General features: G+C 31.4%; 1 protein-coding gene across 2 annotated transcripts; it reads right to left on the bottom strand.

Annotated features, from left to right (window-relative positions):
- Positions 1-603: 603 nt before the first annotated feature.
- LOC139482346 (F-box only protein 47-like) lies at positions 604-24,399 on the bottom strand. 2 transcript variants are annotated; one of them, XM_071266199.1, is made up of 10 exons: positions 24,141-24,399; positions 17,967-18,170; positions 12,952-13,125; positions 11,788-11,864; positions 6,588-6,774; positions 5,772-5,942; positions 4,691-4,849; positions 3,639-3,781; positions 1,851-2,010; positions 604-867 (listed from the first exon to the last, which is right to left on the bottom strand). In XM_071266199.1, the coding sequence occupies exons 1-10, from the start codon at positions 24,226-24,228 to the stop codon at positions 767-769; spliced, it is 1,464 nt and encodes a 487-aa protein (XP_071122300.1). In that variant the 5' UTR covers positions 24,229-24,399; the 3' UTR covers positions 604-766. The 2 variants fall into 2 exon arrangements, with proteins under 2 accessions (XP_071122300.1, XP_071122299.1); XM_071266198.1 differs by having other exon boundaries at positions 629-867; positions 24,132-24,246.
- Between the last annotated feature and the right edge of the window lie 12 nt (positions 24,400-24,411).

Below are 24,411 nucleotides of genomic sequence, written 5' to 3' on the forward strand. Positions count from 1 at the left end.
TACAAGAAATAAACATATATATAATATAACTGCTCATTAAAAACAATAACAACTAGCTGTATGTTAACATTAATAACAATTATATATTAACATTAACAATCGTATTTTAACATTAACAATTATATATTTACAAAGTCTTATCACAGATATCTTTGACATTATCACATTTAATAAAAATACCAACAGTGTGAACACAAATATCAACTTGATTAAAATACAGACTAGATATCACTCTTTGGACTGAGAATGTCTCTAAATAAACCCAATTAAAAACACATGATGTTCAAAAAGCTTTTTCCAATTCCGTACTTTAACTTCTGCCCAAAACAAAAGTAACAAACACTTAATTTCAGACTATTCAATTTTTACACATCCAACATAAAGGACCATTCCTTTCACCATTTACTTTCCAATCCTTATTCAGCATCACATTACATTTCATCAATATTTTTGTCTATTCTTTTTTCCAGCAAATAAAAAAGACAGTTGTCTTTGACTGAGGGAAAAGCCATTCTATTTCCCATGCCTCTTTTTACACAAACTCTTTAGAGTAGATACAATAATACTCTTAGTTGTATATGTTTAGCACTCTATCTATTTCCATTTTCAGTTCAAAATGAATAACATTGTTTGGTTTCCAGCTCAAGATTGATTCCAATGACTAAACCTCTTCTAAATTCCTGTAAAGAAATTTTTTTACAACTTGGCTTGTTAAAGAAACTGTTTCGATGCTTTACCCACTATTTTTGTTTCTCGACCTCCTTTATCACAATGTGATGGAATTTTTGTAAGCAAGCTGAATGATTTTCTTTGTAAATTCTGCCAAGGCCGTCACCATATAGTACATGTCATTACCATGTGTATCTTCTGAAGAAAAAGAGGAAATATCCAGTTGTTTCTGTTCATAAACAGGCATTATATGGCAAACTAGTATACTAGTCTGGCTTCAATTCTTCCAAAGTCTTTAATAAAAATAAGATTCCTTATTTCAAATTCCAGTGAAACCAGTATATTTCATTTGATTTTGGCACTGTTTTCAACAAACAGAATTTCCATGTTTATACTTTCATCTGGGACGATAAAAAAGAAAAAAAAGAAAAGAAAAAAAGACAGAGTTCGTATGTCCCCGGCTTTTTATACATTTTAATTATACAAGGTACTAAGGCAATAACTAAATAGCTTCTTATCTTTTATCTTTTTATTACTGTGCTTATCCAATGACCTTTGTGGTAGTGAATTACCTATTGCCTGACCAGTTTAAAAAATTGTCAATACAATTTGTCCATTTAAATTGTACAATAGGTATTGTGAGAGCTATTATCAACAGGTGGTCATTTAACTACCCAGTAAAACAAATTGTATTGACAATTTTTTATACTGGTCAGGCAATAGGTATTTTTTTTTTAAAGTTGATAGGCCACCATTATAGAACTTGTCAAGTATTACTAATATTAACATTTAGATTAAGTTTATAAAAAAACTTGCAAGAATTGTACCTGTGAGAGTGCTTACAAGACCGGACAGATGGACGCTCTGTATTTCTATGCCCCCCCGCAAAAGCATGAGCGGAGGACAATAATTTTTGTTCGCAATGTTTAACAGCAGGAAAGATACAAAATGTAAACAAGGACTCCAGCTGTCTAAGGTTTAAATCCAAATTAAACCAAGATTCATCAGCAAAAGGGTTGAATGACTTGACTGTGGTTTTGATAAAAGTTTTTAATCAGTTGAACAGTTTGGTTTGTCAAAAGAATTGCAATTGGGTCAGAATTTTAAATGAACTGCACAAAATTTAGATGCAGAGCAACACTTACAGTAAAGTCACAATTATTCCCATAAGAATTTCATACCTGGATCAGAAAATTCATGCATGTCTAAAATTAGTTCCCTAAACATATCCATGACACTGTTGAAGAACTGAAGCCTCTTCTTGCCATTGTCCATTGCATCCAAGATATTCTGAATCATTGTCATAACATATGAAAGACTAAAACTGTTCTTCACACATACCTGGAAAAAATTGCAAACATACAAGATAAACAAAATTCATCAAATGAAAACTTGGTATTCTTATAGGGCTTCTGATTTTGTTTTGTGGTAGTGTCTGCATCAACATACTTGTGAAATAAAAAGCAAAAACAGATCTATGACTCAAAAATATATCATTTTCATATAAATATATTTTTAGTAGGGATGTGAAAAGATTTGAAATCTAATGCTCGGGTACTCACGAGTACTCGGATGAATCTTAAATGTTTATTGAAAAGTTTAGATTTTAAGTCAGATGCAGTGGTTTTGTTATTACCTTGCATAAACATATAAACGAAAGACAAACGAACAACAAACATAGCTTGGTCCTCATTTTATTTTGTACTGTCAATATTAAACAATGAATTACCGACTGCCGTTTCTCCAAATAACCTATAAATAATAATTATAATAGCAATTATTGTTTGTGTACTTGTTCATGAATGAAATTGCAATAAAGTCTGACAGAGTAGACAATATATCATCTGTTTCTGAGGAGTTGGTATTTTTTATAATACGACTTGTTCATTAATTTGTCAACAACAATATTGGACTTCAAATTACTTGTGCATTTTCATGTTGCTCAGTCTTACTTTTCTGTGTTGTTTTTTTGCACTATCATTGTCGGACTTTCTTTTTTATTTAGCAATGACGTTGTCAGTTTATTTTAGACTTTTGGGTTTGAATGTTGGCGCTCACTCTCGTACTATCGCCTATCTTTAAATTGTAAATTATACAATTATAGTTTCCAATACAGAGTAATTAAATTAATTTAATTGTACATCTCATACCAATCACATTTACATAGAAGTCTTGATTAACAAACAAAGGTATATTTACTGCTTGTGATGCGTTGATTATTAATCCTTGAAAGTGTTGATCTGTGTACAAACACCGTTAAAAATATCTCTAATCAGTTGCGTAGGGTTTAGCGCAGGTCACTTTGATTTTGTTCTTGTTTAGAAATATGATCTGGCCAACAATTTCAGACGAATGACTGTTTGACTTCTTTATTATTTTTTGTTACTAGTTGTGCACGTGAAAACATTCCCTTGGAAGGAAGGGACTTGCTGGTACAACTATACCAAATAGTAGCCTCACATAAACATATTCATATTATAAATTGATTTAATTTAGTATTATGAAGGGGATATTTCAACGGAACTAAAGAGAGTGAAAATGTGAAGAGAAATATCTCAAGATTTATGTCGGCCAAACGAGTATGCGAGTACTAAAACTGTACTTGAGTACTCATTGCCATCCCTAATTTTTAGCTATAGGATTCATAATTTCGTATGGAATGTAACATCTTTTTATTTATTTTAACTTTTAATGACATTAGAATTTTTTAAATGAGAACTTTACTAATAATTCAAAGCCTTCCTTCCATACCAGTATGTCATTTTTTGACAAATATGCATTCTGAACTGAAAACTTGTCACAAAGAAATGCATAACCAGATGAAGCTTGATAGCAAAATGATTTGGCTTGGAAATCGTTGAAAAAACTGCAACAGAAAAGTGTTATGGGCAGAGAGAGACGGACAGTAATACACTGTTATGTCCCCTTCTTTGTATACAAAATATACATCAACGTCAGCAGGTACCTACCACACAGAAAGATGTTGTTATGCTGGACAGTTCCATAATTCTACCATTAATTGCTTTGCTAATCAACATTTTTGACGTTATGACATCACCACACAATATCAGCAAGTGTGCAACATTCTCTGCAAGCCACTCATCTGGTGAACCTGAAAAAGAAATTCCTATAAATTGTATGGTTCAAATTTCTCACAATTTTTATATTTTTGTAAACAGATCAAATAAAATATTTTTTCAAAACTTTATGACAATTAAACGAGCCAAATCTATTTTAGTCAAAGTGTTTGAAAAATTACCCCATTATTAATGAAGTATTGCAATCAATGAATATTACTACAATTACAATGAATTGTATAACAAAGTAATAAATTATCTCCCTTTGTCATATTTTTACAATTCATTTTACAAATGAAATATCATGACAGAATAATTTGTAATATTTATAAATGGTTGGAATGATTACTTGTTCTTTTCTTTAATTAGATATACAATTTGAATGAGGTATTTTCAATTTTTACACTTTATAAGAACATGTGTCTTTTCTGGGCATGTTGCAATAAAATTGTTTTTGGTTTAAATATATTTTATCAAGTATTATTCAATATAGTACAACAAAACATCTAGAACTTGATAAAAAAATAATAATAGTTTTATTATTTAAGGTGTATTTAATATTTTGACAGAAAAAAATCTAATAAGACAAATACGATGTATATAAAATCAAGGGCAGATAATTATACTGAATTGATAAGACAATTTGTGTTTTCTTGATTTTTTTGCCTGTGACCCCCTTTTTTCACTTGATATTTAGGATGTATTATAGAAAAACAATAATCTCATTGAATGTATCCAATTATATTGTTTAATGTATTCTCAATTGGGAGAAATTAAGTTTCCTGTAAACAACTATTTTCAAGTATTTTAAATAAAAAAGGCCTTTGAACCCCAATTTTTATATTGAAATTTGAAACAAATTGAAACAAAATTGACCCAGAAGTTAGAAAAATCTATCATTGAAGATTAAGACAACTTTGAACTACCTTAACACTTAGACTCACTTGTGAGTTCATCAAGAACACTGATTATATTGTCTTCTGACCATTCTTTAGGGTAACAATGTAAGATCTGTAAGGCATTAGCTAGCTCTCCAAAATGTTTAGCTGACTGTTCTGAATCAATAGGTGTATTCTCACACAACTCATACCATAATATTTCATCTGAAAATAAAAATATAGCATCAATTAAAATTCATTTAAGGCCAAATAAAAATATATGTGTGGTTCCAGTAACCCTACCGTCCCTACTTTTTCGGCTTAAAAATAGCCTACCCTAAAGATTTTATTGTCATTTTTCATTAAGCACTGTTAAGTTAGAATGTTGCTCCCATAGACTTAATGTAAAAAAAAACCATAAAATAAAAAAAATCCCTACCTACCTACCCTAACTTTTTTTCAGATGTAACTGGAACCACGCATACTTTTTTATTTGGCCTAAGGACTAAAGATGCATGCTTTTATTTTATTTTTCATTTTGTCTTATATTAACAAGCTTTAACTGCATTGTAGTATGTTTTCTTTAACAACAGATAATTTTTATCATTTAACTTCATAAATCAACTTTTTGTTATTTTAATTAGCGAACATTTCCACCTATGAAATCAACTTCGATATAGAACAATTACAGATGAAGAACATTTATATGAATCAAACAAGAAGTTTAACAGAATCGCTAACTGATATTCCTCAAGTCTTTATAACCATCCATCCCCAAAAGGAGGAAACAAACTTCAATTTGAAATTCTATGTTATTAGAAATGAATTTTTTGAAAAGAGGTTTTGCTTTAAGATATATATTCTTTATACTAGGCTCAGTTTTGAAGAATATTTATAAAATATTAATGTTCAAAATACTTTTATAGCTCACTATGCCGTATGGGCTTTGCTCATGGTTGAAGGCCGTACGGTGACCTATAGTTGTTAATGTCTGTGTCATTTTGGTCTTTTGTGGATAGTTGTCTCATTGGCAATCATACCACATCTTCTTTATTATATTTCCAATGGGTTTTGTATAAAGTCCCATTTGGAGTCAAAACACTATTTTTAGTCTATGCAGAGTAATGCCATATAAACTTTGACTAACCTTCTAATGTTGGGCCATACAGGATATACAATAATCTAGACTGGTGAACCATTGGCCAGGGCTTCAAGATTCTTGTCAACCAGAAAGCTCTTTCATTTATAGACTGACAGTGGTCTAAAAATATTCTCCTGAAGTAACATCTGATTTCATACTCACATCTGCTATGTAAACCTGAAAAGAAACACACACATTTTAAATTCAGTCAACATGTGCGTCAAGTGGCTTTATTTTTTGGTTAAAACTTTAAAAAAAAATAATCTGATGAAATTCCAAATTTATCTCTAGTTGTTCTTTGAGGCTGGGAATAATTATTCTGATACTGGATATTGATATCAACAGTATTGCTAAGAATATTAATTTATTAATATTGTGCTTTTTTTTTTTATTACAAATGTATAATTAGAGCACAAGTCCAGGTTAAATAGATACAGACAACAACAATCAGGGAACTGCAGAAATTGTTAGCCAAAATGACTGAAGGGTAGATAAAAAACTAAATATTGCTGCCCTTTTGTGGTATAGCGTAAAACTTAAGAAAGATGTTTCAAATAAAAGAGACGGTCCCTCTTTCAGATTTTTCCATTTAAAACTATAACCCAAGTAAGGAACTTTATAAAAAGAGTAAACTCCCCATAGAAGCAATTTTGGAGATTAACATTTTAAACTTATATGACCAAGAATATTGTCTTTCGTACCCCACACATAGAGACAAATTAAATATGCCTTCCCAGGGTCTGATGTATGTTTTTATGGAACAGCCCTTACCATGAGATTTCAACTTGTTATGAAAAAAAGATACAAATTATTTCAAAGTACCTGGTTTTGAGTTGACAATCATTTTAACATTTTTATTGACAGCAGTATGACTGTTAAGGATGTCAAATGTTCTAACACATTCTGAATCGTCCCATCCAGCTATTACAGTGTGTAGGAATTTACCAAAACATGTCAATGATATACAGCGGGACATCTTTTCACATTTACAAGCATTTCCACACATCATCTGAAAAAGAAGAAAAATAAATACTTAAACATGTTAGCAAAAGAAAATATCAAGCTCTGTATTTGTACTATTTTATGTGTGAATTCATTTTCACCATCATACATTTAAATAAATGAACAAAGTTTTAATGTCTCCCATGTTGCCAAATTTGATCTGACCAAGGTCAAAGTATAAAAAAATATTTATCTTCAATCTATAAAAAAAAATATCTTAGAAAATGGAAGACTTGAGAGCATTTTTCAGATATATTGAATACTTCTAAAGGATATGACTTATCAAAAATATTTAATCATCGATTATTATGAAAACTGTCTGTGACATTTTTATAATACTGATGTTAACTTTGATAATAAAAAAAATGGCAAAAATTGTACATATATGAGAGTGCTTACAATGCAAATTTCAATATAATTAACATTTTAAGGGGCATTACTTTTTTTTTAAATAATTGATTGGCACATATTATTGAACTGGTATAAAAACATTGCTGATAAAAATCTATGATATAAGTTTTCTGGCTAGAATTGTACACATGTACAACAAAAATATAACAAACATATTACAAACATATTATTTTTTAATCTTGTGCTTATATGTTGATAAATAACAAAAAATATTGTTGTTTGTTTATTGCTGATATTCTTCTCTCCCTTATAAGCCTCTTGATCAAAATCAATTACAACAATCACATTTTGAAACATACCAATCTTATAAACCATGCAAAATAATTTTAAAAATAATTAAAAAAAAATAAAAATTCAAATATTTCAGACTGCAGTAAAAAGATAAAATTGGTATACCAACTTGACATTATAACAATATAAGAATTTGCATATAACAAGGAAATGCTCTGCACAGATTTCATATTCCTCTTTTCTAAGACTGATCCTTATACGTTATAATGTCACTCAAGTAAATATATAAATTTTACATTTTTGGTGGATAGTTTTCTTACTGGCAATCATACCAAATCTCCATATTTTTGTATTGATATCTGGGTTTATTGCTGTGTGGAAGCAGTAGAATGAGTCCCTGTGCTTGCAGTGTATCATATGCCTTTAAAATCTACATTTTAGGGTACTTTGCTTGTGAGAGACTGAGAGCTGTCTACTGATAATTTTTGTTATTTTGTTTTTTTCTATTTTACACTGACTTCATTTGAACTTTGGTGGATAGTTGTCTCATTGGCCATCATACCATATCTCCTTATTTTTATATGCTATCCTATATAATTATTTGTGAATCAAGTTGGTGTACAAGATTCTTAATTCAATTTACCTTATATATACTTTAACAGGTCGGGAACACTACCTTATATGGATATGCATAAATTAGCATACTTATGTACTCGCACATGTAATTGTTTATTTACGTATGACGCAAATATGTTTTACCTGGGTTTTTTGACCAATCAACTAAATGAGTAACAATGCATGATGGAGTAATACGTGTTTACAATTATCTGAGAACACATGTTATTTACTGGAATACAACACTTTTTTTCTTGAATTGTGGGATGTACAATTTTGCTAAGATTTTTTCATTTTGTGCATTCATATTTACAGTCCGTGATATAAAGTATTTGTTCCATGCTCAGATTAACAAAGAGTTGTTTCTTTGTGAAGAAACCAGTGTTTGAATTTAGTCGAAATTTAGCTTAATATGATTGATGACGGTCCAACGATTTACAGAAAAGAGCGACGATTTACAGAAAAGAACCGAAAAGGACCAAAAAGAACCGAAAAGAACCGAAATGAGCATTCATATAATTATTGATTATTATTTAAAGTTAAATTCTAATATGACGTGCTTCTTTCGCTTTGTAAACAACACCGTGATAAAATTCTTGTCTGTTCTATGTTTTCTATTCCATAAGATAGGCATCTGTATTGTCTAACTTCTGCCAATTTAGGCACACCTCCACAAAAAACGACCCTACCTATAATTTTTCACATGTACAGTAAGTTATTATATGTAGTCCTGTCGCAGTATAAGGTTTCAAAACCTAAGAATAAACTTTTGTGAAAAATATAATAGACTTATATAATTTTGCAATTTGCTAATTTTCTTCCATTACAAAAAAACTTCGATCTCCTTTTCGGTTCCTTTTCGGTTCTTTTTGGTCCTTTTCGGTCCTTTTCGGTAAGTCAGCGCTCTTTTCTGTAAGTCGTTGAACCCATTGATGATTACACGAACATTTCAGATATTCGTCAACAAGACAGCAACGGAACAACCGTGAAAAAACACAATTACCCATAAGATAAACTTTCAGTGACAGAGTTAAAAAACTAGAGGCTCTAAAGAGTCTATGTCGCTCACCTTGGCCTATGTGACTATTAAACAAAGGAAGCAGATGGATTCATGACAAAATTGTATTTTGGTGATGGTGATGTGTTTGTACATCTTACATTACTGAACATCCTTGCTGCTTACAATTATCTCTATCTATAATGAACTTGGCCCAGTAGTTTCAGTGGAAAATGTTAGTAAAAATTTAAAAAATTTATAAAAATTGTTGAAAATTGACTATAAAGGACAATAACTCCTTAGGGGGTCAATTGACCATTTCGGTTATGTTGACTTATTTGTAAATCTTACTTTGCTGAACATTATTGCTGTTTACAGTTTATTTCTATCTATAATAATATTCAAGACAATAACCAAAAACAGCAAAATTTCCTTAAAATTACCAATTCAGGGGCAGCAACCCAACAACGGGTGGTCCGATTCATCTGAAAATTTTGGGACAGATAGATCTTGACCTGATAAATAATTTAACCCCATGTCAGATTTGCTCTAAACGCTATGGTTTTTGAGTTATAACTATAAGCCAAAAACTGCATTTTACCCCTATGTTCTATTTTTAGTCATGGCGGCCATCTTGGTTGGATGGCAGGGTCATCGGACACATTTTTTAAAACTAAATACCCCAAAGATAATTGTGGATAAGTTTGGATTAATTTGGCCCAGTAGTTTCAGAGGAGAAGATTTTTGTAAAAGATTACTAAGATTTACAAAAAATGGTTAAAAATTGACTATAAAGGGCAATAACTCCTAAAGGGGTCAACTGACCATTTCCGTCATGTTGACTTATTTGTAATTCTTACTTTGCTGAACATAATGACTGTTTACAGTTAATCTCTATCTATAATAATATACAAGATAATAACCAAAAACAGCAAAATTTCCTCAAAATTACCAATTCAGGGGCAGCAACCCAACAACGGGTTGACCGATTCATCTGACAATTTCAGGGCAGATAGATCTTGACCTGATAAACATTTTTATCCCGTGTCAGATTTCCTCTAAATGCTTTGGTTTTTGAGTTATAAGCCAAAAACTGCATTTTACCCCTATGTTCTATTTTTAGCCGTGGCGGCCATTTTGGTTGGTTGACCGGGTAACGCCACACATTTTTTCCCAAATATGATTGTGGCCAAGTTTGGTTCAATTTGGCCTAGTAGTTTCAGAGGAGAAGATTTTTGTAAAAGTTAACGACGACGGTCGATGACGACGCCGGACGCCAAGTGATGAGAAAAGCTCACTTGGCCCTTTGGGCCAGGTGAGCTAAAAATATATAAGAAAAAAAAATCATTAAATCATGATAAATGGTTTAGGAGGAGTTACGGATACAATATGAATACACCTGTATAAAGCAATACCATAGCACATGCATCTCTAGAAAATGTTGATGAAAAAAAAGTATAAAGTGCAAAATTGGCATTTATTTGGTATTCATATTGTAAGGAATATAATATAGTTTCATTTTATTATGATAAGTGGTTATGGGTCAGAGTTGAAGATACAAAATTGAAACTGTACAGGACAATAAATAGGACAGTCGGACTGACATACGCACGGAGGGACAGCCGGAGTCACAGACTGACAGTTGGACGGAAGGGCAATCACTATGAAGTTCTACTTTACCATGTAAGCAGGGGAATACATGTAAACTAGTGGTCAAAGAAACCCATTTAGAAAAAAAGTTTCATGCAACAATATTAAGTTGAATGAATTATGGCTTGTAATCTATGTTTCATATTTATTTATTGTAAAACGATTTTTGTATAAATAAGCATGTTTAGACAGTCTAAATAGGCAAAACGGCACCAACTATGATCTGAAGAATTCAAAAGATATTGCACACAAGTCAGAACGACAGCAACGATAGAAATACCTATCAGGAATTTTTGGGGAAAAATTTTGCAACAAGCAGATTTCATCGATGAACAAAAAGTATACATAATTGATTTAACCCTCCCTGAAGTTTTTGTTGAAAAAGCGAGACATAGCGATCCTACATTTCGTTGTCAGCATTGTCCAAAAATATTCTTTTTGTGGTTAAAGTTTTTGAAATTTTGATTACTTTCTTAAACTATCCTTGATTTCTTACAAACTTCGACAGAAGTTTGTTTATGATCATAAGATAGAATCCAGATATAAATTTGTTAAAAAAATCCTGTTTGTCTGCATTTTACTTATAAATTGACTAAGTTAATTTTCTGCCACTTAACATAACATTCACTCTGATTTTTATACTGGACAGTAGTCACTTCATTTGAAATTTCACTGCTTCACGTGCAATTAATGCACAGGTACAATGCATAACAATGGCCATAACCTGTTCAACTACATTTTACAAGGCAAAAAAGAAAGTTGAATTGTGAAGTCAAAAAACAATATTTTTTTAATCTGAGCATGCAAATTGAAGATTATGTTATATATTTTACATTAAACATATTCGCAGAACACAAATATGTATTTTGAGAGTCCCACCACTATATAAATTGACAGTTTTCCCATCTATTTCCCATGTTTTTGAGTGATAATAAGTTTGTAGTAGCCCACAATGCATTGTAGTTCATTGAGTCGATTGGTCAGTTTTTCAAGGTAATATTTACGATCTATTTGGGAAATAAGTATGAAAATATATTCTGATGTCAGGAAATCTAGAGTTCTCAACCTGTTTAAAGAAAAACAAGTATATGGGAGATAACTCTGTATTTTTCTTACCCTTGTTAGATATTCATTGACTATTTTCAGTCTCTCTCTTGTGGCATATAAACAAGTAGTTCTTTTGACCAGAAGTCCTACAATATATTGTAAAATCACAGATTATGTTCCAAGTAGTTAAATTATTTATGGGGTGCGCTTGGTTGGTGAATTCCAGACGATCAGAATGCATGGAATCAACCGGAAGTTGAATAAAACAAGACAGAACTGTGTTCTGAACATGTACCGAGTGTGCCGAAAAGATATTAAGTGCAGACAGAATTCAAAATGGTGGAGAAGGGAACAAAAAGATAGATACAATAATCTTTAGCTTTCACTGAAATAAAAACTTGAAATATGCAAATTGATAATCTGTTCAATCAAGGATTTGCATAGTACGACTATACAAATTATTGGTTAAATCTATATCAAGGTACTTGATCATATAAGCAATATTTTCAGGGAAATATGCAATAAAACACTCTTTTTCTGTAAGAATAACACTTTATAGTGGCCGTCTGATGTCTTTTTCGTATAATGATAATCTGACAACTTTGTCAGTATTTTTTATTTGGACACTAAAAATGTCATGTTTTGTTTGGAAAGGCCAAAAGATCCAGCATACGGAAAAGTGAACCCAGTTGCAATTATGTCTGGCCACTCAAAATTCAAATTATTTGCTATCCTTTCATAAATTTGTATATATTACTGTAATAAATTCAGTAAAATAAAATAAAAGATTAAACAAAAACAACAAGAAACACAATCTACAATGCTGATGTGTTCAATTTTTTTTTTTTTATATAAATACCAGCTGGCAGAGTTTGTTATGGTCGAGTTTTCTTAAGGCAGAGTTTACTAGCAATGGGATACATCTGGTTCCATTTCGTTTGATTGACATCTGGATTCAGAACAGAGAGGACCTGTTCAGAACACGCCAACCGAGCGCACCCTTGGTCTCTATAAATTTTAAATAACTGTCCCAGTGGTCATGGTTCAAAGTACTCTTCTCCAGTGTGGAAGTTTAAGAGTTCAATCCCTAGTCACTTAACCAGACTTAAAGTCTTGTATTTTCTGCTTATTAACTAATTCACATCAGAATGCTCTCATTCTGTCTTATCAATGATTTGTACAAGATCAGAAATTAAGAAAAAAGATAATGCTACTTGTAAATTTAATAATTACCCTGTCTGTTAAACGTCCTCAGAAAATCCCCTAGTTTTTCTGTTGGCAGTGGATGAATTGATGCATGTAGCTGTTGAATTACTTTGTTGGTCAAACTTGGGGACAAAACTCTGAAACCTTCTACCAAATTTCTCATGGCTTTTGAGCCTAAAGCTAGGAGGCTTATATCCTCAACTGCAATAATAAACAATTATTAATAACATTGGAGATAAATGTTCATATTGCTCTCAATATAAAGCTATAAAGTTTTGTAACAAATATAAAGAATCACATTATGCTGAAACATATCAATTTTGATGAATTTCTGGAGTTCTGGATTTTCTATTATTGTGTTGTCATGTCAACATAAATTTCAGTCTGTACGGTTAGCCACTAGTCCGATGCCCCAGACTAGTAAAATTTCATTCGGTCTTGTAAGTTTTTGCAAAAATTTGTTTGGATCAATAAGAAAAATGTCAGGATATTGGTCTTCGGACTAGTAGTTGAAACACTTTTTGGTGCAGACTCAGTATAATATATTTGTTCCCTCTAAAAGTGTTTTTTTTCAGTGGTTGTCATTTGTTAATGTGGTTCTCATTTTTTATATTGATTAGACCTTGGTTTTCCTGTTTGATTTGTTTTATACTAAGCCAAGGCTTTGAGGCCATACTTTGACCTACAATTTTTTACTTGGATAGAGAGTTGTCTCATTGGCACTCATACCACATCTTTTTATTTTTAGTAACTCTGGAAACTTTGTTTGAAGCAAAATATCTGTTCCTGTTGATAAAAATATTCTATACACTTTTGAAAACAAGAGTCTCTCAAGAGCCTGAATCGCTAACCTATTATTTTTTGCTTAAAATCTTTCCACAATGATAATTTTGCTTTTCAAACTTTTCAATATATATTAATGAGTGTCTTAAAAGTTCTATTCAAATGTCCTTTATATCGGTCACATTTTCCTCAAAAGCAACGCACAAGGAAATAAAATACAAAATTTATACTACATATTCTGAATCTCATTCAGCCTATGTTTTGCTGAAATTGATTCAGCAGTTTTAATACTAAACAAATTCAGAAAAATTGTCTTTAAAGGGCTGTAATGCCTTAACACTGGTATTAAAGAGATAATAGTAACTGCAATTACGATTATCCCAATATGGCGACGGTAGATATAGGTAAAATCTTTACACTCATTTTTCTTAAATGTAGCATGTTTTTGTCAATAGTTACTCAGCTGCAAGGTTTATCTATACCATTTCATCATATTTGAATCGTAACGGTGCACTGGAATTGTCTAAGCGCTTTGAAAATAGCCGTTGAAAAATTCGGGATGATAATCGTAACTCTATTGTATTTTTCTTCTTTGATAATCGTAATTTTCTTTATATGATAATAGTAACCGAAACATAATAAATGTGTCTTTCAGCATTTCAATGGTATTTTGTGTGTTAAAAATGTAAATGCTCACTTAAACGATGACATTAACGCATATAAAAATAAATGAAGAAACTTACAGGTTAATATCTAGGATAAATTTACCTATATATCTCTAATTGATGAGAAAAAGGATGGATAAGCTATATCCCATATTCCAAAAGTGCAATCCTTTCAATTCATTGCTCAAAATAAAAGTCACGCATACCACATTTTCATATGTCATAAAAGATATATGCCTGTTTCATTGATTCCAGGAAGGCATTTGATACTATTGATAGAGATGCCCTCTTTTACAAATTGTCTTATTACAACATAGATGGTCCCTTTTTTAGTATAATGAAAGATATGTATAAAGAGGGTTTGTACTTGATAAAGATCTCGGAAGGTATCACTGATTTTTTTACATCCTAAGTTGGGGTAAAACAAGGGTGTATTTTAAGCCCTACATTATTTTCTTTATATATTAATGATTTACCATCTATTTTTGACTCAACATGTGAACCAACCAAGTTAAATGATAATGATATATCATATCTGTTATATGCTGATGATTTAGTTCTTATCAATAAATTCAGCCGTCCATATTTTTCCTTTGGATTCACTTTTTTCTATTTTATACTGATATATGATTTTAAAAATTAAATTCAAATGTTTTGATCAAATTCCCATGTATTTTAGTACGTTTCTTTAAACAGTGTGGATGGTAAAGGATCTAGAATAGTTACAAGTTTATTGTTACTATTGTTTATTGTCACTTTTGTTTTTTGTTACTTTTGTTTATTGTTACTTTTATTTTTTGTTTTTATTAGCCTTACCTATAGTCTTACGAAGCATTTGACAGACGAAAAAAAAACCACAAATATGTATATTGATAAATTACATCAAAGGGCCAAACATGTAGATTATCACAGTCGGAACTGGTTTAATTACAAAGATTTTTATAGATTTTATTGCGAACCCTATCTTAGTTTTCCATAGATTCACCTGCAAGTTACCTGTCCATTTAAACTTTTGTAAGTCCTATTGTCCCATCTAACAAATACAACAGGTATTGTTCTCTGTGTAGTTTATTCACTGGGACCTTTAAATTTCTTCTAGGAGAAATATATCACTCATTGATTAATTTACCTGACCAAAAAATTATCTTCTTTTTTATTGAAATACTTCTAATAACTCACATAAACTGTATGCAATATTGTATTTATTCAATATTATCATTAATATATTTTCAATCTGTTCAATATAAAATCTGGTTTAATACTAAAAAGTTTATTTCAGACACATTTTTTAGTATTTTCCAATGAATTTACATGTTTTTGTTGTTGTTCATTTATAGACTTATGTTTATGAAGACCTTAATTTAAAAATAATAATATTCATTTTTTTATTTATCAAACACACAAAAATATTGAATATTTGATCAGAAATCAACTTTTAATTTTTGAATCAGTATTACAAATGTAATATTGAACACATTAAAAACGAGTTACTCCAGGTATCGAATAAATACAACACCACATGCAGTTTTGTGAGTCCTTACTTAGTATTGGTATAAGTATTTTTTCTTCATTGACAGTTCAATTTTTTACTCAGGTAGATTAATCAATGAGTGATATATTTCTACTAGAAGAAATTTAAAGGTCTGAGTGAATAAACTACACAGAGAACAATACCTGTTGTATTTGTTAGATGGGACAATAGAACTGCCAAAAGTTTAAATGGACAGGTAACTTGCAGGTGAATCTATGGAAAACTAGGATAGGGTTCGCAATAAAACAAATATTTTGTGCTTCAGAAAAATGCATGAAAATTAGGAAAGGCTAATTTATGTTTTCATTTAATAGAAAAGTACTAATTATATGGCAAGTATGCAAATACAAAAATGTTCCTTGTTTAGTACCTTCAATATTTTTCTCTACAATATCTTCCATGCATATGTATGCAGCATACTTTTCATATACCGAGTATTTATTAATTTTTAATAAGTTTGTTTCTAATTTTGCGGAATAAGCGTTATTTTATTCTCATCTTTGCAGTCATTCTTTGAATAAGTATTTCTTGTAAGAAAATTTAAAGCTACATCAATTTATTTTTTTGATTTTCGGGCTTTTAACCAAACTATAAAAGAACACAAATCCATGTTTGTCAATGAACTCCACGTTACTTAATTTCATAATACACAAAGAATCCCATTTAGGGCCAAACATTCTCTAGTCTTTTATAGCATTAAATGTTTTAAGGATGTCATATTATCATAATTCAAAATTGAATTTGTGTTGTTTATAGTTTATATCTGAGATACTGAAATTTCAGTGACAGTCATGAAGTAGCTAATATGAATAAGAAGATGTTGTATGTTTGCCAATGAGACAACTTTCCACAAGAGACCAACATGACTCAGAAATTAACAAATAAAGGTCACCGTACGGTCTTCAACAATGAACAAAGCCCATACCGCATAGTCAGCTATAAAAGAAATGACACTGTAAAACACTTTTCAAAGTTATCCCTTGTTCATCATAACTTTTAAGTTGTGATATCATTTATGAAAAATGATCGAAGTGACATGAAAACTGTAGCCACTAATTTCTCATCAAACGGTTTTTGACGAATACTAAATGTCTTTCCTACTTCGTTATGGCATAATAGGGTATGTTCTAGAATTAAATCAGCAGTGGCTTCCCGGGGGCAGAAATAGCACATATAACCACTTACAAAAAAATAATGTAAACAATATTAACTATATTTACTATTTACTTCAGGATAAATTATTTTTTGTTTACTGTCTTAATCAGAAATCTGATGTATGATGACACATGCGTGTCGCCTGACAATTATTGTCATGTATCATAATTTCCATCGCTCATTCACATATTTTGTGGCATACCTAGTTCAATAAATTTCTGTATATTAACAAAGTTCGTGTTTTCCCATTTCCAAATTTCTTGAAGCTTATTCACCCTTCCAATTTTATAATGTACTAGTATGTAGCTGTTTTCATAAGAACAATTCATTATATATGCATAACAAGAAATGTCATAAGATGTTGGGACGATTCGTAAATAATTCATCGCCATAATTTCATAATATGCTATCAGATATACGTTTTTAGTGTCAATATCAATAAAACAGTTTCCAGTTACGATTATCTTTTTTATTTTTAAATACCATAATTACGATTATCTTTTTTCCGAGTTACGATTATCATCCCGAATTTTTCAACGGCTATTTTCAAAGCGCTTAGACAATTCCAGTGCACCGTTACGATTCAAATATGATGAAATGGTATAGATAAACCTTGCAGCTGAGTAACTATTGACAAAAACATGCTACATTTAAGAAAAATGAGTGTAAAGATTTTACCTATATCTACCGTCGCCATATTGGGATAATCGTAATTGCAGTTACTATTATCTCTTTAATACCAGTGCTTAAGATGCTACATTTATTTTCTTGGTTTTGCTAGTACATGTCATATGATGTGTACATTTTCTTTTCTAAGTTTTTTTTATTTCCCCATTTTCTGAATGATAAAAAGAAAGAGTAAAAACATACATTTCATAATATTCATATAATAATTCATTCATAAATACCTGTCATATATCTCAATATATAAAATTTAAGTTCCAAAGGAAGCAAATCAAAGTATCCAAGTGCTGCAGACTTCATGCAAACTTTAACATCTGGTGAAGATAACAGGGTGTCTTTTTTAATTTCTGGCGACATTTTTTCTTTTCCTTCAAGTCTGTTTGATCTTCTTAGTTTTTTACAGGGTAAGAACTTTTTTATATCCATGTCTGAAAAAAAAAAAAAAAGTTTAAAATATCCTTTTCTATAGAATACATTTGGCAGAAGACTGACTTGTAGTGTCTGGCATAACAACTCATTTTGCGTGGTCTGTTTTACCTTAAAATATATCTGCTAATTCATGCATTCTTTGCATGTTTATTTTTTATTTTTTTATTTTTTTTAGGAAACATAATAATATAGTGGATAATGAGCATAAAGCTGTAGCACAAAAACATGTGAAACAAGAAAGTGTCCTTTATGTATAAGGACGCAGGCCACTCACACTATCATCTTCTATGCTCAGTGGACCATGAAATTGTGTTAAAAACTCTAATTTGGCATTACAATTAGAAAGATAATCATAGGGCACATGTGTAGTAGTAAGTTTCAAATTGATTGGACTTACTTAATAAAAAAACTACCTTGACCAAAAACTTTTAACCTGAAGCAGGAAAGACAGACGGAAGAACAAACTGTGTTTAACTGATGAATGGACCCACAGACCAAAAGGTATAATGCTCATAAAAGGTGCATAGTAAATATTGCAAACAATGTTGCATATAGCACCAAAAAAAAACCAAGGATATTTTGGTTTCATCCCGTGTCCAGCAAATTGTATCCAAATGGGCAAGAAAAGTTTCAATCTGTGAAACAACTAACTTTCAAATTTTTTGTGAATATCTGTTACCTTTAACTTGAGATTTTTTTCATTTGATTGGGTCCATTTCATCTATAAATAAGTTACAAAACTATTTAAAAAAAACACGGCAAACTTATCATTAAACAATGTTAAATGGGACTTTTAAGTTCTAATATAAAAAAGTTTTGTTCAGCAAAATTATTAGCGTATTTTACACCATTTGGGATTTCAAGGTCAGTTTTGTTTACCATACAGTTACACACAACATTAAATTTAGATTTTTATTCTTTTAGAATCATTTCTGTAACATGCTGAAATAAATTTAATTTCAGGAAAAGTTACTATGGAGACATTCTTATTTATATTTTAGGGTTAATGTATTTGTTTGGATGAGAGGGAATTAAAAAAAAACATGGAATGTCTAGTTTATTTTTTTTCTGAAAATAAGCCTTATGAAAAATAGGATCAAGGTTTGAGGAAGATCTATTTTAAAATGTGACATCTACAGCGATTCTAGCTAAATTTCTTCAAAAACTCCAAATCAAGCTTCAATAATAAATGAGGAATTAAAGTATTCGAGCTAAATGAAATATCCATATAAAATTTGAAGGACTCCATAGAGGTTTCAACAAGTCCTCACGTAAAATTAACTTTACTCCCGCTTTGGAGGGGGACATAAAAAGCATCCCTTTAATTGAATAATTTGTTGTTACTGGCTTACTGCTTTAAAAATAATTTCATTTACAATCCATAACCAACAAATAAAAAAAAACCTTGCCCTTATGCGATATATTTGCACCTTTTTTGACATGTACAAATCTGCAAAAGTTTGACCAATTCTTGTCATGAACAGAAATGAATGACATCCTGTTATACATTGAATTAAGGCAGTTCTACTGTGCCTTTAAAGTTTAAAAAAAATTGAACAACAACCGTTGTAACAATTTACTGAAGACATATAAATACCAGTAGTAAAAGGTTTCTGAGGATTTCAATATGGATGCCACTGTACAAACATGTATGGAGTTAATTTCATGTATCCTCGTGTATTGTATTTTCGACCTACTAACATATTTTTCCGAATTTCACTTTTATATGTTCGAACACAGACATACCTAATATTTTGATACGTCATGTGCATTGAATAACAATTGTATCGGAAATATATTTCGATCTTTAATTTATTTATTTATTTGAGTTCATTAGATCGATGACACCTTTGTTGACAAAAACAAGCGTCTTGTGTTTTCGACCTTTCTAAAAAACAGGTAAAAGTCGGAAACTACATGTCCTACAAATCCGGAATTGGTTATAAATTTGATACCAAAGTTTATATCAAAGTGTTAGAGGCGATCAAACTGATGATTTAATGAATTAAAACATCTCCCGTTCGTACGAGAACATTATGGCCAATGCCTTAGTAGTTAAATACTCCCATTCCTTGTAGCAGGGACTTTCTATACTAAGTATATACTAGTATAGAAAGTCCCTGGTTGTAGTTATATACATGTTTGTTCAGCTTTCACTAATATTGAAATTCAAGGTCCTCAATAAAAAAAAAAATATCAAGTGCGTTCAATGATTTTGCTTTTTATGTTTTTTTAATTTACCAGTTTGATTTCTAACAAAAATATCTTTAAATACAGATAATAATTGTTTGCATAAAAATTGCTTCCAGGATCCTTATGTTTCTTAAAGTAAGGAAATCGAAGGAAAACGGGTCATTTAACTTTTAGCCACTGATTTTATTGAGAAAAAAATCCTCGGTCATAATGTATTTAATGTTAATCTATATTATTATAGATAGGTCAAAGTACAGCTTTCAATACGGATCAAGACAACTGTCCCCGAACAGCAATATCAACTTTGTTTTGCATAAAAATTGCTTCCAGGTTCAAGCAATACTGAAGTTTCTTAATGTAAGGAAATCGAAGGAAAAAGGGTCATTTTTAGCCATTTTAGATCATTTTACTGAGAGAAAAAAATCGGCGGGGAGCTGCGCCCCCAACCCCCTCTCTTGGGGGCCTCACTCGGCTGCCACAAAAACCCTGCCTCCCCTGAATAAGAACCCTAGTTACGGCCCTGACTTTGAAAGCCTTGCATGGTCTTCTATACATTCATGTTTTTGTTAAATACTTTGGTTAATGCATTGTGAAGTGAGGTTGGTGAGTATTGTCTGTAGTCTGTAATTTCCACTGACAGACTGTTTTTTTCTGTAAATAAAAATTAACTGATATTTAATTTTTTCGGTAAAAAGCTGTAAGGAGCATGCATATTTCCGTATTGAATTTAACTTTAAGTATTACAACTAACCACCTGACAGTCATGTGACTTAATGACCTTGAAGTTAACTTTGCCTGCAAAAAGACCTCTGCCATTAGTTTAGAAAATTTGTTTATTTTAGACCGATTAAAACTAGTATTAGTGAAAGGGTACAAAAATGTGTTATCAAATAAAAAATCATAAATACTTATTTATAATAACTTTATTTGAAAAATCTTCACTACACGTTGTATCATTTGCTATTGTTACTAAGTATAGCAGCCGAATATGACGTCATACGGGCATGCGCAGCATACGGGAAGTGAAAATAGAATTAGGTCGAAGACGTAAGACGGTTGAAAACACAATACGAGACGATAAATGTTATGCTTGGTTTTAGACTTGACAGTACAAATTTGAATACTGTGGATTCGCTATTATTAATGGAGTATACAGATTTTGTCAAAACATGAATTCAAATTTTCAGCAAATTACAAAGCTTGTCTGCAGACTTTTGAAAAACCTAGAAATCAAATATTCATGAAAATGCCAGTTTTCCCTGTTTCCACGGAAAATATCACTGTGCTTTAAGCCAAAAGGCCTTTCTTTAATCAAATTGCATAAATTTAACCAAATTTACAGTTTTTCATAAAAAGTAACTAGATATCATTGAGATGGGAGCCATCTCTGTGGGCCCCGCTGTGAATAATGTGCATTAAAAACTTGTATCTTTACCATAGGACATGGGTTTGTCAACTGAAATCAAAGTTTTTGACCTTGACCTTTGACCTAGGAAGTTGTACATAAATTATGACACACCCTTTGGTGTTGGTTTATAAACATGTCAAGTATAAACTTTGAAATGATAATGGTTCTCAAGATATAGAGCGGACACGATCTTTACCATAGGACATGGGGTTGTCAACTGAAACCCAAGTTTTTGACCTTGACCATTTTTGACCTTGACCTTTGACCTAGGAAGTTGTACATAAATTATGACATACCCTCTGATATTGGTTTATATACATTTGAGGTATAAACTTTGAAATGATAACGGTTCTCAAGATATAGAGCGGACACAGTCTTTACCATAGGACATGGGGTTGTCAACTGAAACCAAAGTTTTTGACCTTGAACTTTGCCCTAGGCAGTGGTTCATAAATTATGAAACACCCTCTGGTGTTGGTTCATATACATGTCAAGTATAAACTTTGAAATCATAATGGTTCTCAAGATATAGACATGATAGAGCGGACACGATCTTCACCACAGGACACAGGGTTGTCAACTGAAACCAAAGTTTTTGACCTTAACCTTTGCCCTAGGCAGTCGTTCATAAATCATGACACGTCCTCTGGTGTTGGTTCATATACATGTCAAGTATAAACTTTGAAATCATAATGGTTCTCAAGATATAGAGCGGACACGATCTTCACCACAGGACACTGTGAGGGTTGTCAACTGAAACCAGTTTTTTTACCTTGACCTTTGACCTAGTAAGTTGTACATACATCATGACACGCCCTCTGGTGGTGGTTAATAAACATGTAAGGTATAAAGTATGAAATCATAACGGTTCTCTAGATATGGAGCGGACACAAAGATAAAGTGTTACGGACGGATGGACGATTGATCACTATAGGGTGACCCGCCTAAAAGAGGGGCCCTAATTATTAATGATGTATTTCTTACATTAATGAATGAATTAAACATTATTTTTATGGACTTATTCTTCTTTTTTGCATTTTATTTCGTAAACTTCAGACGGACGGACGGACAGACTGATCACTATAGGGCGACCAGCCTAAAGGCGAGGCCCTAATTAAGGATCATGCAATTCCTTGCAACTTTGTATCTAAGTTAAAAGCAGCTTTAAGCTGTGTACAATTATAGCGGCTTTATCATATGCTTTCCAACAAATTTGAAGATATGATGGTGTCTTTGATGATAAAACATTAGGTATTTCACATCCAAAATTTTATGGAAATATTCTTTATAAAGCACAAAAATGTCAGTATTCTCCTCAGAAACTAACAAAACCTTTAAATAGACTTATTAAAAGGGGATATAGTTACGATACTGTTGTCAGGTCATTAAAGATTGCATATTTTGGCTTTAACATTGATTCACTGATAGGGTCTTTGCATCGGAACTAAACACATTTATTTCTAAAAAAACAGTTGTTGGCATGACACGGGTTATGTTCTTCTCATATATTTTATGATAGTATGATACTAAACCCCTAACGGGAGGGATTGTACCTGATATTCATATGATGAAGACATAATCTTTCAATCAGTTTAATTGAGGTCTGGAGCTGGCATGTCAGTTAACTGCTAGTAGTCTGTTGTTATTTATGTATTATTGTCATTTTATTTATTTTCTTTTGTTACATCTTTTGACATCAGACTCGGACTTCTCTTGAACTGAATTTTAATGTGCGTATTGTTATTCTTTTACTTTTCTACATTGGCTAGAGGTATAGGGGGAGGGTTGAGATCTCATAAACATGTTTAACCCCGCCGCAATTTTGCGCCTGTCCCAAGTCAGGAGCCTCTGGCCTTTGTTAGTCTTGTATGATTTTAAATTTTAGTCTCTTGTTTATAATTCGGAGTTTAGTATGACGTCCATTATCACTGTACTATTATGCATATTTTAGGGGCCAGCTGAAGGACACCTACGGGTGCGGGAATTCTCGCTACATTGAAGACCCATTGGTTGCCTTCGGCTGTTGTTTGCTCTATGGTCGGGTGGTTGTCGCTTTGACATATTCACCATTTCCTTTCTCAATTTTATTAACATGCAAAAGCAACATGTCCAACCTTCAAATTATGGCTTCATGAATAAATCAGTTAGCGCTTGCCTCATTTCAATGTGGAAAGTTTTTTAAATTTTGCTGGAGGCAAAACTACACAAAATGTTTTCCGCAAGGTATCCGGTCGTTCTGTCCCCAAACCGATCCCGAATAAATAATATTGATGAATGTAACATAAAGTTCTAATCAACAAGCAATAAATAAATGAACAAAGTAAAGAAATCACAAGAAAAATGCTGTCAACAGTCTTACACGTCTTACTTCTGATGGAATCCAAATTCATTGTTGAGTTTCCAAAAGTGTCGTCTGGTGACAGTCGCGCGCAATCGTCTGCTTTGCCTCTGATCATTCTTTTCAAAGTCCTTAGAGTGATATGTCAGTGCGCTTTTCTTCAAAATTCTGTTAACAACGAAAGGATAAAGAATGAAGACATTTCAATAATTTATCCAAATTAATTTCTAAAGCAATCTAAAAGACTTAAAGAATGAAAACGGGCACTTGTTGACAAATGAATATTTCTACCTCTTCACTA

This window comes from Mytilus edulis, chromosome 7 (assembly GCF_963676685.1).
Source record: "Mytilus edulis chromosome 7, xbMytEdul2.2, whole genome shotgun sequence".
NCBI classification, from domain to species: domain Eukaryota; kingdom Metazoa; phylum Mollusca; class Bivalvia; order Mytilida; family Mytilidae; genus Mytilus; species Mytilus edulis.

Bases quoted from the DNA above. Each gene is read 5' to 3' on its own strand.
- LOC139482346 (XM_071266198.1), bottom strand. From the start codon at position 24,228: ATGATCAGAGGCAAAGCAGACGATTGCGCGCGACTGTCACCAGACGAC. The intron at 11,865-12,951 runs GTAATTATTAAA...AATATATTGTAG, and splicing joins GAGGACGTTTAACAGACAGG to GACTTCTGGTCAAAAGAACT. The intron at 868-1,850 runs GTATGAAATTCT...CTTTTTCTTCAG, and splicing joins GCATGAATTTTCTGATCCAG to AAGATACACATGGTAATGAC.